Genomic DNA, 14,453 nt, shown 5'->3' with positions numbered 1-14,453 from the left:
ATAACATAAAGTGCTGGTGAAGTTTCCACCTCGTCCCCAGCATACATCCCGATAAGTCCATGTTTGGTGCATCAGTTTCTGTTTTCTGTAGATGAAACCTAGTACATTATTATGTAGATACTAAATTTCAAAAATTAGTTTGAGCAGATGTCTCCCAAAGTTCTGTTGCCTAGCTGCTGCTGTTGTATTGCAACCTTTGGTTGGATCAAACAGTTCTCTTCTAGTGACAGAAAGAGCTTTGAGAAATTGAAATCCCATCTATGTAAGCAGAGTTGACCGAGACTTGCTCCTTGATCCAATGTGTGTCTACTCAGACTGCATACACACAACAGTTCATTCTAGAATCAGTGGAGACTGAATACTTGCATGTGTACAAAATTCTGACAAGTTTTCAGAATTCTTACTTAAAACCTTACAAGATTTAATATGCTGTTAGACCCTTAAAATATCCCCTTCTAAATTGCTTACAAAGTTTGCCTCTTCCCTCAGCACAAAAAAGACCACACATTTGGTAAGTTTAAAACGGTTTACTTACAAACTCTTCAAAGTTCAGATTTCATAGGCTTTCCTATACAGCAGCAAGAAAAGACAGGCAGTATAACTTAGGTTCCAGAATGGTAGGAGTTTCTAAATTATTTGTATAGAAGCACAAAGATGGCTTGCTCCAAGTGGTCTAAGCTTGGAGCATTCTGCTTAGACCTCCTTACTGGTAAGGTTCACAGGGCAGAAGGATGGTGGAAAGTGGGAGAACAAAGAGTTTGGTAGCCCTTTCTCTCAATGTGAGCGGATGTGACCTGGCTAAGCCTAGCAGGACAGCTTGCTCTATGGTGCTTAACCCCTTCATTCATTAATCAGTGTTAATCATGTTGGTTATATGAGGCTGATTTATCCCACACATACAGCCTGAAGCACTCCAGAGGTGATTATGTCCTCGGGCAGTGACTGCTGACAAAGTTTCAAAAAGTAATTTCAGGATAAAACAAATTGTCTATGATAATAAGCTGGTATAAAAATGTAATATCCTTGAAGCAGCATATTATTGTAACTGATGGTGACAAGCAACAAAGGGCAAATAGTTAATTAATTAGAGCAGTGATAAACTGCTTATTGATATGCCAGGGCAAAGCATAAAATGGAACATCATTTTACCACATATATCAAAATCCTAACCTGTTGCTGCCCTACTACAAAGGTTTGATTTTCAGGGGTCTGATTCTGCTGTAAAGGGGCAGCTGGTGGCAGAATCTCATGTAACTGCAGATCCAGCAGCAACCATTGGCTTGTTGTCCTGTGAAAGTGGGGGCAAGACTCCTTTGCTTTTTAGACCCCTGGAAGCCATCTAATACTTAAGGTGGTTCTGGGAAACTAATAGAAGAGATAGGCACATCTTAATACTTTTAACCAACTAAGCAACCTCCTGCCTGCTTCACTTGATTAATAATAATGGCTTGCTTTTAACTGTCTTCTGACCACTGTTTTACACAGCTGACAAGCAATTAAATGTATTTATTTGTCTGCCTGGTGGTTGTTTTTTTTACTAGTCCAGTACATCTTTTCAATATGCAAGTTCTGATATCTTTTTTTACTTTTTTATTATCTTTGATTACCTGTTGCTTTTCAAGAAATACCAACCTCTGCATATGGTTCTGAATAGTGGGGAGAAAGAAGAAATTTGGTTAACAAAAGAAACTTTGCATTTAATGTTCACCAATTCCTCTCCCAAATTAAGGCCAAATTCCTCTCCCAAATTAAGGCCAAAAAGGAAAGAAAGAAGAAGCTGCCTAGCTGGCCTATTACTTATGCAGAGAAAGGTACTGTGTGCCCATATCAACGTTTATTATAATGGGAACAATGCTGTTTAAGTAACATCTGTTCAAAGGAGCCTTGCTGCTAGATTCTTTTCTCAACTTACAAGTGAAAAACTGTTGCAATTAATGAAATTTTAATAGGAATATGTGGTTCAGTAGTCTTGAATTGGACACTATGTTAGAGGAGGAAGATTTGTAGGTATTAACCATTATAACTCATTATAACTTGATACTGTCGGATTTATTTATTTATTGCATTATATTACACATACTTTATTACACTTTTTGTTTTCCTGTTTTGTGCAGCAGCCATGGTAGGCGATGCATATGAAAACAAGTACTCTGTTTTAAGAATTGGGAACTAGAAGCTTTGCTTCATAAAACAAGCACATACCTTGTTTCACATCCAACTGGCAATTTTACTAAAATGGTTTCTGTTGTTTATATATCATTTTGATATATAATCCACTGTAACTAAGTGAATCAGTTTAGGCTATAATTTTAGGATCCAAGAAGTCAGAAATCTGTGCCCTGGTAAGTCATAAGAATATGTGGAACTGCCTTTAACTAAGTAAACCTGGACTTGGCTCTCTAATGCAGTTCTCTAGCCACGCAATGTATACAGAACTGCATATACTGGGGTGAAGTGTCCATAAGAATGTATATATTAGTGAAAATAACATGCAAAAAGGCATTATTTTAGGGGAAATTGCATACAAAAGTGTATGTTGGGATAAATTCTCATGCAAATACTGGTTAAGTTTCATGAGGACTTTAAAAAGATCTCAGACTGATGTGGAAATGTGAAGAATTGAATCTAGGGTTCAAAAAATGAGAAACTGAAGTTGGCATATTTGTGCATCCCTACCATCTTCATCTGCTTTGGTAGACCATACCTACAAAAATAATAGGAAGTGCTAAAGTACCCTTTACCACAACTAATAGCTGGGACATAGAAGACTTGTGAGAATACTGCACCAAGGCTAATATGGATTTAAGCAGTTGCCACAGTGTGGAAGCAGCTCTGTCAAACCAGCCTTGCAAAGAAAATGACAGCCTAACATTGTAGGCAAGTGGTTGCTTCATAACCTTTGTTGAGAAAGCTCCTGTCAATTTGTGTCCTTTCAATGGTAGTGCTGGGACTAACAGAAGAGCTGGGTGGAGGGAATGCCTTTGCCAGTATTGGCACAGAAGAGCGAACCAAAGCCAAAGCTCGCTCCAGTTGTATGTTTTCAGTCAAAATGATTGGTTGCTGCTTAGTTTCATGCAGTAGGTCACTCATGAGCCAGATGACTCACTTGAAACAGACTGTATCTAAGAGGAAGTGTTAGGCTTCTAGTTCATTGGCAGGAAGCATGGCTTAGAGCCTCATCCTTCTGGCTTCAGCAAACACTCCTGGATACAAATTAAACTACAGAGGGTACCACAAATATCCAGGGCACTTTGCCATCTTGAAACTGGAAACTTGATTTTAACAGGAGAGATATTGCAGGAGTGTGGTTTTACTGATTGATACCGCTTCCCCACATCTCAGCCCCACAAAGCATTTGTGCGATGATCTTTGACACGTAGATCTTGATGGCTGGATTGATTACCATAAATTCTCTGCCCTCAAGTGGAAGAACCTGTATAGCTGTCCAGTGGAGGGGACAGATAATAGCTTATTTGCATCCAGATAGGGTTTCCTTGAAATCTTTTCGTCAATAAGTAATCCTAGGTATTTAAATCTATGTACTTGCTCGAGTGTATGACCATCTAATGTCCACTTGGACTCGGTAACCCTCCTACCGAATAGGGCAACCTTAGTTTTGGCATATTTAACTTTTAGGTGTTCTTTTTTATACAGTTGGCCAAATTTGACTCCTTCTGAGTCCAGTTTTGTTGAAAGAGAGCAGGACTAGGTAATCAGCGTAAAGCAAAATGGACACTTCACTGGTTTTACTGTACAGAACTAAAGTCCATGAGAGCAAATGTTTTTCTGATATGGGTTTGTTGACCATGCTCACAGTAGTTCTATCTTGCGTTCACTTCAATTTTCTAATTCTCCTTCTCAGTCCAAGCCTTTAAATATGAACATAATTATGTGCCCACTTCAACACTTGTCACAGTTTCACAGGGCCAGATATAATCTTTGAGCAGGATTCAACTAATGAGTCCTGTCGGGCAGAACCCACGCCCAAGGACTCCTGCTTGCTCAACAGGGCTTTCCCCGCCTCTCCTCCCCCATGTGCTTCCCAAAATCAACTCTAGGAGTGTTGGGAGAACCGTCAGAATGACACACACGGAGAGGAGGTGGGAGATTGTTTTGACAGGCAAGCCAAAACATTTGCCCTGACAGAAGGGTCACCTTAGTGTGGCGATGAGTTCCTCCTTTTGCATGCTTCTCATCATATATACAAAATGGCACAGTATAATTTTTAAACATGAATTGTGAAAACGATGTATATACCTATACATCTTTCTTTGACTGGGGGAAAAATGGAGTTGGAGACGGGTCATTATGGCTTGAGAAGAGACGGAAAGATTTTGAGATTGTGGGACTGCCATGTTCTGAACTTACACTAGCAGACAAATATTGCAGTTGCCTAGAATTCCTGTGCAGTTGTAAAAGCCTGCCAATTAAAAAAACCACACCATATAATGAAGAAGGGACAGTGGAAGGGACAATGGTTACAAAAAGAGCAACTGTGTAGGAGGAGCAGGGTCATGTGGGCTGGTTCTTTTCTCAATTCCCCATGCGTGTGTGCTGGAGCAGGTGCTGCCGCCATGTGTGGGGATGTTGGGGATGGGATGGCCCATGCGCCCTTGCTCTCCTTACCATCAGGAATGCCTGCATAGTGCTATTGAGCGACCTGAATCTCACAAAAGGCTAGTACTTCTTGGTAAGGTGCCTGGTTTCATACCCCCCCAAAAAAGTGGAGCACAAATAGTGGCAAATCACAGTGATTCTGTCCCTCCTTGTGTCTGTTATCAGGAGCAGATTTTCATCTTCTGATGCGGAGACCTATGCAGGCTGACCACAGAATCATAGAATTGCTGCAATTAGTTTGAGGGAGAAAGAGGAGTGGTGACAAGACTCCACAGCAAAATCTTCTTTGTTCCTATATCAGCTGCAGTTCTACTTACTGTGAAAGAAATCAGAAAACTTCATATTTTGGGATTTAACTGGTGACTTTTAGTATGTATATGAGCTCTGTTCAGCTCTCAGTATCACCTTTATTGAAGACCAGGCGTTTTACTCTGAACGGATTAAGGGGATTTTTTTTTACTGCTGTATCCAGTCATTATATTATTGGCTCTTGTGTTGCTGTTTAAATGGAAAAAATATCAAGTGGCTTAAAACATTCTGAGTAGGATTAAACATAGTTGTTGGGAGAAAGCAAAGGCAAAAAAAATGTGGAGGTGTTCTCTGACAAGTCCTTTCATTATATAAGAACGCCTATATACAGTAGAGCTCTGGCATATTTTTCAGATGTTATGACTATGCACACACGTGTTGACTTGTGAAATCTGAGTAGATTTCCCCTGCTCATTATATTTTGCCCATTTTCATGTGCATGCGCCCATTCACTTCTGTGGTATTTGTACACATATCTCACCGTTATGGAGAAAGTGCTATGCCTGCCACAGATCTTCTCATAAGGAAGAATGATAAAAAAAACCACCAGGCACCTCCATTCATGCTTTCTTCTGAACATATACAGGTTAGGGGATCTCCTCAAAACCCTCCCAGGTGCATTCATTGTCCATGAGTTTGACATCTCAAGAGTACTAGAGCTATACTATATTGAGGCAGTGAGGAGCTGGAACTCAGTTTGGAGCTGCCTATTTATTATATTTTGTAAGGGCTCCCTCGGGTAATTAGCCCTTCATCCCTCTCCTGTTATATATTTTGTTGGCCTCCGGGGATGTCTGAATATCACTAACCTTTGCAGAACCCTCTGCAGCAAGAGTCTAGTTTAGGAGTCTCCAATTTAAAGCAAATGTTTGTTATATCAGATATCAAATATTGTGTATTAACACAAACTCCAGCATCCTGTAAAATGTTCAGAGTAAGCACTTGGAAAGTTCTGGCTTTAAAATAGATTCAGGCCGACCAAGTCAGGAGGTCACAATTCTTTTGTATAAAATGTAGTATGAATGTAAGGCAAGTGGATATTTGGTTTCCAAATCCAAGCTCCACAAAATATACAGTGGAACCTCATGTTACGTACTGTCCTCCTTGCAAACGCTTTGGGTTACAAGCTCCACTAACCCAGAAGTAGATGCTCCCGGTTGCGAACTTTGCCCCAGGATGCGAGCTGAAGCCACGCACCGGCAGCAGTGGGAGGCACCATTAGCGAAAGCGCACCTCATGTGGTTTCAGCTTAAGAACGGACCTCCGGAACGAATTAAATTCATAACTGGAGGTACCACTGTACTTTAATTCAGCAGGGAAGAATTCCACCCTTCTTTGAAATTTTATTATATGTCCTCAACTGACCTGACCTGAAATGAAACTGAAATTAGGATACGATACAGGTGGTTGCGGGTCCATATATTTTTCAGTAGTTGAACAAATTCTTTCCTCTTCTCTGTAAGTAAAAGATGTTGGGAGAAATGGATGGTAATAGAGAACTTTCAGCTCTTATACTGATAGAAATAAACAAACTTTGGTTATTCAAAGACCTTTTCTGTAAGTAAAATCTAATACTTTATTTGGAGCTTGATATTTGGCACATAACCACGATGCAGGCACAGCTGCATGTTATAAACCTTTATGCTGACATATTTGTGACATAGCTATGTGCAATATGTGTCAAGTTTGTTCTTCTGTGCTCCCAAAAATAACATAATAACATTGCTGGCAACTACTAAGCACATCAAGTTAATTCAGAGATACCTGGCCATGTGGTAATTGAAATGGCTTTAGTATCTTGCTAAACAAAACATACACTGGTTACTATTTCCTTTGATATCAGGTCTCCCATGGTATGGGTGCATTAGTATTATTATTTGTATCCAGTATTATCTGTACATTCATATGTGGTGCCATTGCCCCCACGTGGTGACTTTTGGGGGCAAAGACTTCAACCACCTGACACTAAATGCTGTCTTCTGGAACCATCCTTGGAAATAAGTCCAGAACCACTGTAGGAACATGACCCATCTCCCACAGGAGGACACTGTGGTCAATGATATCAACAGCTGATGAGAGAACTAAGAGCAACAGAGCTGTACTCCTCCTGGGCCTCTCCTGATAAAGGCCTTTCATCAGGGCAACCAAGACCAATTCAGTCCCAAACCTAAGTCTGAACCCAGATTGGGATGGGTCTAGATCAGGATGGTCCAACCTCTAAGTGGGCCGCAATAATACTCTGCTACGGGAAGTCATGGGCTGCACACTGCTTTGTTGTGCAGCAGGAGGGAGGCGAAAATGTGACACCTTCCCCAGCCCTCAGCTTACAAAGCTGGTTAGTGAGGTGCTGGGCTTTGGGAAGGAGGTGCAAGGCTCTGGCAGGGTCCTAGAGTGATCCTGTGTCCTTCCCAAAACTGGGAATGTGCTAAATAGGCTTTGGGAAGGAAGGACTGTAGGACCTGTCAGAGCCCTCATGCCTCCTTCACAAAGCCCAGCACCTCACTTACCCCTGCTTTGCAAAGGCAGCATGAGGGCTGAGGGGGCATCAGATGTTGCCAAGGGCCATCAAAAAAGGCCTCAAAAGCCACATGCATTGGACCATCTTGGAGACAAATCAGTTTCCTCCAGGAATGCCTGCTGCTGTGGCTCCATGACCCTCCCAACTACCTTGTCCTCGCTTGTGACCTGGCTGTAGTTGTTAAATACCTATCAAGTTCAGAGCATGTTTTTCAGGAGTTGGTCACACCACAGCTTCATACAAAGACACCATACCCTGGGCACAGCCAGTAATGCCCTCCCCCAGCATCTTAGCTCACCCACAGGGTAGAGAGCTTTAGTGTAGGGATACAAGAAAGTATTAACTCTGCAGTTCAGTCTGATATCCCTGTTTGTGGAGGATAAGACTATTAGTGGCTTCTACTCATGATGGTTGTACAACCTCCAGCATCCAAGGTAGTATACCTCTGAATACCAATTGCTGGGTACCATGAGTTGAAACTGCTATTGGCCTTATGCCCTGCTGATGTGCTTCCCATGATCAGTTGCAGTGAAAGTAGCATGAAAGTAGGTATTTCATCCAATCCAGCAGAGCTCATTTTATATTCTTAAAATACATGCATCTCTCTTCACCTGAGGCAGAATAACAATATATTATGTGAAATTTGTAAGTGAAAACAACTCATGCTTATCATCCTAATAAACTGTATCTGTCATACAATCTATTTACTTTCTGGAGGTGATTAACACTCCTAGGGAAGTTAATAGCAAAAAAGCTCACAGTGAATTGCAGGTATATTTGGAAGTGGAAGAGCAATCACAGAAAAAAATCATCGTTATTATTCTTCATTGGTGCTTAAGTGCTGTGAAGGTGAGTTTGTTTGTTGCGTTTCAAACGAGGGCATTGTTCGTCTTCTAGTAAGGAACTGATAATCACTCATTCAAGCAAGGTTTTGCCCCAGAGATAAAATAAAATAGCAGTGATTAGTTTTAATTTATATATTGGAGGGGAAATTGTTCCGTAAAACAGAACTAATAGAGTTCTGTTCTCCTAGAGAAGCACTCTTTAGTACAGCAGCACTTTTTAGTACAGGATAGTTGTTCTCAGCTTTTTTGCAGAGGGTCAGGACTCATGCATGAACTGCGCTCAGTCTCTTGCCTGAACATGAAACACACTATTTCTGTGTGCTACTTTGACAGTGCTTTAACACTCATCTGTGGGATTTTGATCTGGGGAAATAGCTGCTATAAAGATATGTAAGGATTCAGCAAGGGGTCTTATCAACACTAAGGGTTGGAACGTCACCTGCTCCCCCCCCCCAATGGAGGCAGGTAGAACTTTTCTGAAAATAAAGCATTGCCACCAAGACTAAATCCTGAAAATGTAGGGCTTGCAATAAGGGCTTGCAATAAAGAAGGTGGAGCATCTCTTTAGCGACAAGGTCATTGCATATTCAAGATAATTACAGTTTTAATTCTACAGGAAATTACTTTTGTATGACATTCAAAAAACATGCATATGCACTGGCATAGCATGGGCTTCTCTGTGAATGTAGCAACTGACAACAAATAATGTTGCTAGCTAGGATTCTATATGCGCAGAAATGGAAGGAAGAAGTTGTTCCAACCAAATAAGAATGGATAAATAATAATAATAATGGACTATGCAGAACTGGCAAAATTAACAGACTCTAATGATGAGTGTTTTATGGAAGAATGGATGCCTTTATTGGACTGTTTAAAGAAATGCTATAGTACGATATACTTGTGAGCAGGATTTGAGCTATGAGTAACAGAAGTAATTTGATTACCGTATTTTTCGCTCTATAGGACGCACTTTTCCCCCTTCAAAAATGAAGGGGAAATGTGTGTGCGTCCTATGGAGCGAAGACGCCATAGCCCCGCGACCCTCTCCCGGCTAGAGCCTCTATAAAGAAGCCCCCCCCCCCGCGACCCTCTCCCGGCTGGAGAGGTGATGCGCGGCTATGGCAGGAGCCTCTCCGCTGCGCCTTTCCGCTGCTCCCTGACCTGCTCTTTGGGGCTGGTGGTGGGCTTCCCCCCGCCAGCCCCAAAGAGCAGGTCGAAAGGAACCTGAAGCCTGGAGAGCGAGAGGGGTCAGTGCACACCGACCCCTCTCGCTCTCCAGGCTTCCAAGGTAGCCGCCTGAACGCACCTTAAACGACACCTTGTTTTAGAGGGGGAAAACAAGAGGGGGAAAATTCTCCCCCTCTCTGCGCAGCGCCTCCTGCCGCTTTGCTGAAGGGGCGCTGGGCAGAGGGGGGGGGGAGATTTTTTTTTCTTGTTCTCCCCCCTCTAAAACAAGGTGCGTCCTATTGTCCGGTGCGTCCTATGGTGCGAAAAATACGGTATATTATTGTGGTTATGATTTGATAGAAGATAGGCTGCAGCAGAAGGGAGAAACAATAACTCCATGGGAAATAGGGGTGGGACGTCGACAAAAATGATGACATCATGTTTTGATTATATATATTAAAAACGTTGAAACTCAATAAAATAAAATAGAATTGGAAATGTTGCTGCTGTGCTACGTGACTCTTTACTTCTCTGTCTTCTCCACAGGGTGAATGTTCCCAGAAGTGCCATGACATCTTTGTTCTGGAGACGGTCTGCGTGGCTTGGTTTTCCTTTGAGTTTGTCTTGCGCTCCATCCAGGCAGAGAGCAAATGCGCCTTCTTGAAGACTCCACTCAACATTATAGACATCTTGGCCATCTTGCCTTTCTACATCTCTTTGATTATAGATACAGCCTCTACCAAAAACACTGACAAACCTGGGGGTAGTGGCGGTGGCAGCGGTGGTGGAAACAAGTACTTGGAGAGAGTGGGCCTTGTCCTCCGCACCTTGCGAGCCCTCCGTATCCTGTATGTCATGCGCTTGGCCAGGCATTCACTGGGGCTGCAGACCCTGGGGCTTACTGTACGCCGTTGCACGCGGGAATTTGGGCTCCTGGTCCTCTTCCTTTGTGTCGCTATGGCACTCTTCTCCCCACTAGTTTTCCTGGCGGAGAGTGAAATGGGAGCCAAGCATGAATTCACCAGTGTCCCCAGCAGTTACTGGTGGGCTGTCATATCCATGACAACTGTTGGCTATGGCGACATGGTACCTCGTAGCATTCCTGGGCAGGTGGTCGCCCTGAGCAGCATCTTGAGTGGCATTTTGCTAATGGCTTTCCCTGTCACGTCCATATTCCACACTTTTTCCCGCTCGTACATCGAGCTTAAAGAGCAACAGCAGAGAGCTGCTAGCAGACAGTACCATCATGTGGAAGAAAGCACCAGAACTCTGAATGAGGACAGTTTCCATGAAGGTGATGCCACATGTTCACAAGAGGTTGATGCAGAGGTGGTTCATGCAGAGACTGAACAGGGAACTAAGAGTTGCTGACTCTAAGTGAAACTGAAGTATTGTAGGAACTCCATGGGAACGAGGGCGAGTAGATATTTCTCATATCTGAAACAGCCCCTGAACTGCCCATATCAGGGTACTCAGCCAAACACAGTGTTGGAGAAAGACTGCCCTTTTAAGCATTAGCTTAAGTGACCAATCCTGTTTCTTAAAATAATACTGAAGACAATTCATCTGCAGCAACCTTAGAATACAAGATACTTTTCAGCACTCAAGAGTGATCTTGAAGGAACAACAGTTTAAAAGACAGGTTTCCACTGTGCACATAGGGGGGAATAACACTGCTAAAACAGGTGTGTGTATGTTTTTAAATAAGCGCCCCAAATTCAGGGTAGTGTACATGTGCCATAGGACTGGGAGCAAGAGATAGATTGCACAAGAACATTTTTTCCCCTAAACCCTGTACCACAGGTGGTTTCATGGTTTTGTAAAAAGCCATGGAGTATTGCACAGAAAGGGTTAAAGGTGAATTTGAAAGTATGGGGACAAAGGGCCATTTCTGACAAAAGCTACCCCTAGTTTACCTCTCTGTTTAATTTTTTCTTCAATAGAACGAAAATCAATAACCACAATTCTGGCTGCCTGCTGACAGGTCTGACGTGTGCTTTAGCTCTTTATGCATTATTTAATAAAACATGCAGATTTACCACAGTAAGCTTTTGCATCCTAGCTTGGATGGCAGACATATACAATATGTTCCTTTTTGCTCAGATTTGAATGTATATTGTTTTAAAATGATGCTGTTTACTTCCAACGTTTGGTATCTTATTGCATTTCTCAGGATGTGGCGCCCGTTGGTGCCAAGATTTTCAAAACTGAAGAAAACATATCTAAGAAAGGTCAGTGTCTGGTTGGAGGACAATTAGTCCCCTCCCATCATCCATGAATAACTAAAAGGCAGGGTGGGGCTCCCCCCCCCCAGTACATACAGTTAGTGAACATAGGGGAGGAGGTAGGAAAAAGAACAGGGAGGTGATACTACAAATTGTAAAGCAGGGGCGGTTTGTAGTGCATTTGGATGCAGCCCATAATCCCCCCCCCCCGGGTAAGTGGGCATGCCAAAAACTCCCATTTGTGTGTGTTTTTCCAATGCCTAATTGCCCCACCAGGATGGGGGGTACCTGGTGGGAGAACGAGAGAAGAATGAGGCAGGAGGGGAGAGAGATTAGGTACCGTATTTTTCGCTCTATAACACGCACCAGACCATAACACACACGTAGTTTTTAGAGGAGGAAAACAAGAAAAAAATATATTCTAAACGAAATAGTGGATATATGATTTTTGTGGTTCATGCTGTGGCCACAGACATGTGATATGACAGTGAGTTTGGAGTAGCCCAATGCAAAAATCCTGAGGATCCATGTGGATCCATGCTTTGTAACTACGGAGGAGGGAAGGAAGGGGAACCATGGATCCTCTGCTCACGACTGCAGCAAACACACACCCCGCCACCCGCAGGCATTCACTCCATAACACGCACAGACATTTCCCCTTACTTTCTAGGAGGAAAAAAGTGAGTGTTATGGTGCAAAAAATATGGTATGTGGATATGAATATAGGGATAGGGCAAGGGATGCAAGAGGGAAAGCGGATGGGCTGGCTCTCCCCATTTTTGGCTCCAACCCCTGGTGTTGCCTGCTCAGCCCTCGGGGAAATAAAGGTTCCCCATCCCCGATGTAATAGGAACAGTAAAGACAAGTGATGCAGTATCACTATTATTTATTAAATTTATTAGTAGCTTTCTTGCCACGCAACTCAAAGCAACAATTTTCAGCAAAAAATGAACACATGCCTACATTAAATTAATAAAAGAAATCTTAAAAACCTTTCTGATTGTTTTTTTTTTTAAGTAGATAAAAGCTGTAGGTAATTAAAAGCCAAAGGTGTAATGATAAAGGATTGTTTTTGCCTGGTGCCTGAAGACATGTAATGATGGTCCCAGGTGAGCCTTCCTGGGGAGAGCATTCCACAAGCGAGGAGCCGCTGCTGAAAAGGGCACACAGTTCTCATGGTGCAGAGGACAGCATATGAAAAAGCTGAACTTTCGACATTGTGAAGATGCACAGAGAAGAAGCACAAGGCTTTTTGCTTCCTGTATCAGCAATATGCAACAGCTGCTGTTATGATGTAGAAGAAAAACTCTGAAAGAAGTTATGCTCTAGTAGGATTGAGAAATCTATCTCTCTCTCTCTCTCTCTCGCTCACACACACACACACACACACACACATACACACACACACAAATACCCCAACCCCAAAATCAACAGAACACTCCTTTCTCACCACAGACTTGGTTACATGTGGAGCATGCAAACAATTTCTTCATGGCTGTCCTACACAGAGTGAGCAGTAGCGACAGGAGTCGGCACTCTGCTATTTTCCTACTACAGTCAAGCAGCAGTTTGGCACACTTCTTAGTTGCCATGAGCCTCTCCCCATCACCCTACAAAAGCAAGTGCTTCAGATCTGAGCAAAAAAATAAGAACATCATCAGCCTTGGTTTTTTTTTTAAGTTTCTAGTGGAGGAAAGTAGTAACTAGTAAGGCAGATGTTCAGCTTCTCTTCAGATGAGTTAATTTGTGGTCAGCAAGGTTGTGAGAAAAATGACATTCCAGATCATATTCAGGACCATGGAAGTCTATTGATTTCAGGGTTTTTTTTACTAACAAAATAGCTACTGTTTTTCAAAATGCTTCTGTCCTTAGTAAATAATAATCATTTTAAACATAGCTTTGAATTAATATTTCCTGTTTCTCATTACCACTTGTTCCAAGATATTTGAAAATAAAATTCTCTTGAAGCACCCCCATCTAAATGTGCTTTCTTTTTTACTTACGAAAGCCAATCTATATCGTGCATAAACCAAACTCCCAATTTCTTGTCCTGAACTATAGATGCTTTTATTTAATGTGTAAGACAGTTCTGGGTGAAAGCCAATCTTTAGGGAATTCTCTTTGTTGTATGGTTTTATAAATAATATGGTGCTTCTTTTGCAGTTTTGAGATTAGCACAATTTTGGGTGGGTGTGTTTTTTTAAAATCCCACTAAACCAGAATGCTAACATAGGTAGACTAGCGAGCAGCTCATCCCGTGTGGCTGCTGTATTTACATACATCCTGTAGTTGTGAGAAACAGCATCCATAAGGTTGCAACTGTCTGTGAAGGAGGCAACCAGTTTCTGGCCAATTTAGTCCTTGGCACAACCCTTGTCCTGTATATTTTCTTTAAGGGCCACTTCACAAAGTTCAAAGCTATATGTTAATTCTAAACAAACCAAAGATGTTTAAGCTGGGTTGGGAGGAAATTAGCCAAAAGACTGCACAAAGCATGGAGGGTATAGGAGGGACAAGAATCAGTGCTGGAGCTGGAACCAGGTATATGTAGCAGAAAGGCAAACAATAGAGGTGCAGACTTCACCCTGTAACAGAAAACATCTTGTGAAATGCGCCTATATGCAGCCTAAGTTGTTCCATGCAATTGGGCTCTAATAAATACCATGGTGTCTATAATAATAAAAGATGAGAGTCTTGCTCCAGCTGGTCTCATCTCCTTGTTCAACAGTAAGGATACCTCCAGACATGATGTTTTCTGTGGGTCTGAATCAG

The 14,453-nt window shown here is 42.2% G+C and overlaps 2 protein-coding genes across 7 annotated transcripts in view; one reads left to right on the top strand and one right to left on the bottom strand.

Annotated features, from left to right (window-relative positions):
• Positions 1 to 12,014, top strand: part of KCNG2 (potassium voltage-gated channel modifier subfamily G member 2) — a 50,408-nt gene extending 38,394 nt beyond the window's left edge. For all 6 annotated transcript variants that reach the window (XM_082235002.1, XM_082234998.1, XM_082234999.1 and 3 more), the window contains one exon: positions 10,003 to 12,014. In XM_082235002.1, the coding sequence (XP_082091128.1) occupies positions 10,003 to 10,827 (825 nt within the window). In that variant the 3' untranslated portion in view covers positions 10,828 to 12,014. The remainder of the gene's footprint in view (positions 1 to 10,002) is intronic.
• Positions 1 to 14,453, bottom strand: part of LOC309539753 (uncharacterized protein) — a gene marked incomplete at its 5' end in the record, with an annotated part of 197,503 nt that overhangs the window by 167,202 nt on the left and 15,848 nt on the right. The window lies entirely within an intron of this gene.

Source organism: Podarcis vaucheri (assembly GCF_965113315.1).
Source record: "Podarcis vaucheri genome assembly, chromosome: 8".
NCBI lineage: Eukaryota > Metazoa > Chordata > Lepidosauria > Squamata > Lacertidae > Podarcis > Podarcis vaucheri.
The sequence above is the reverse complement of the archived record's forward strand: the minus strand, read 5'-3'. Positions and strand labels throughout refer to the sequence as shown.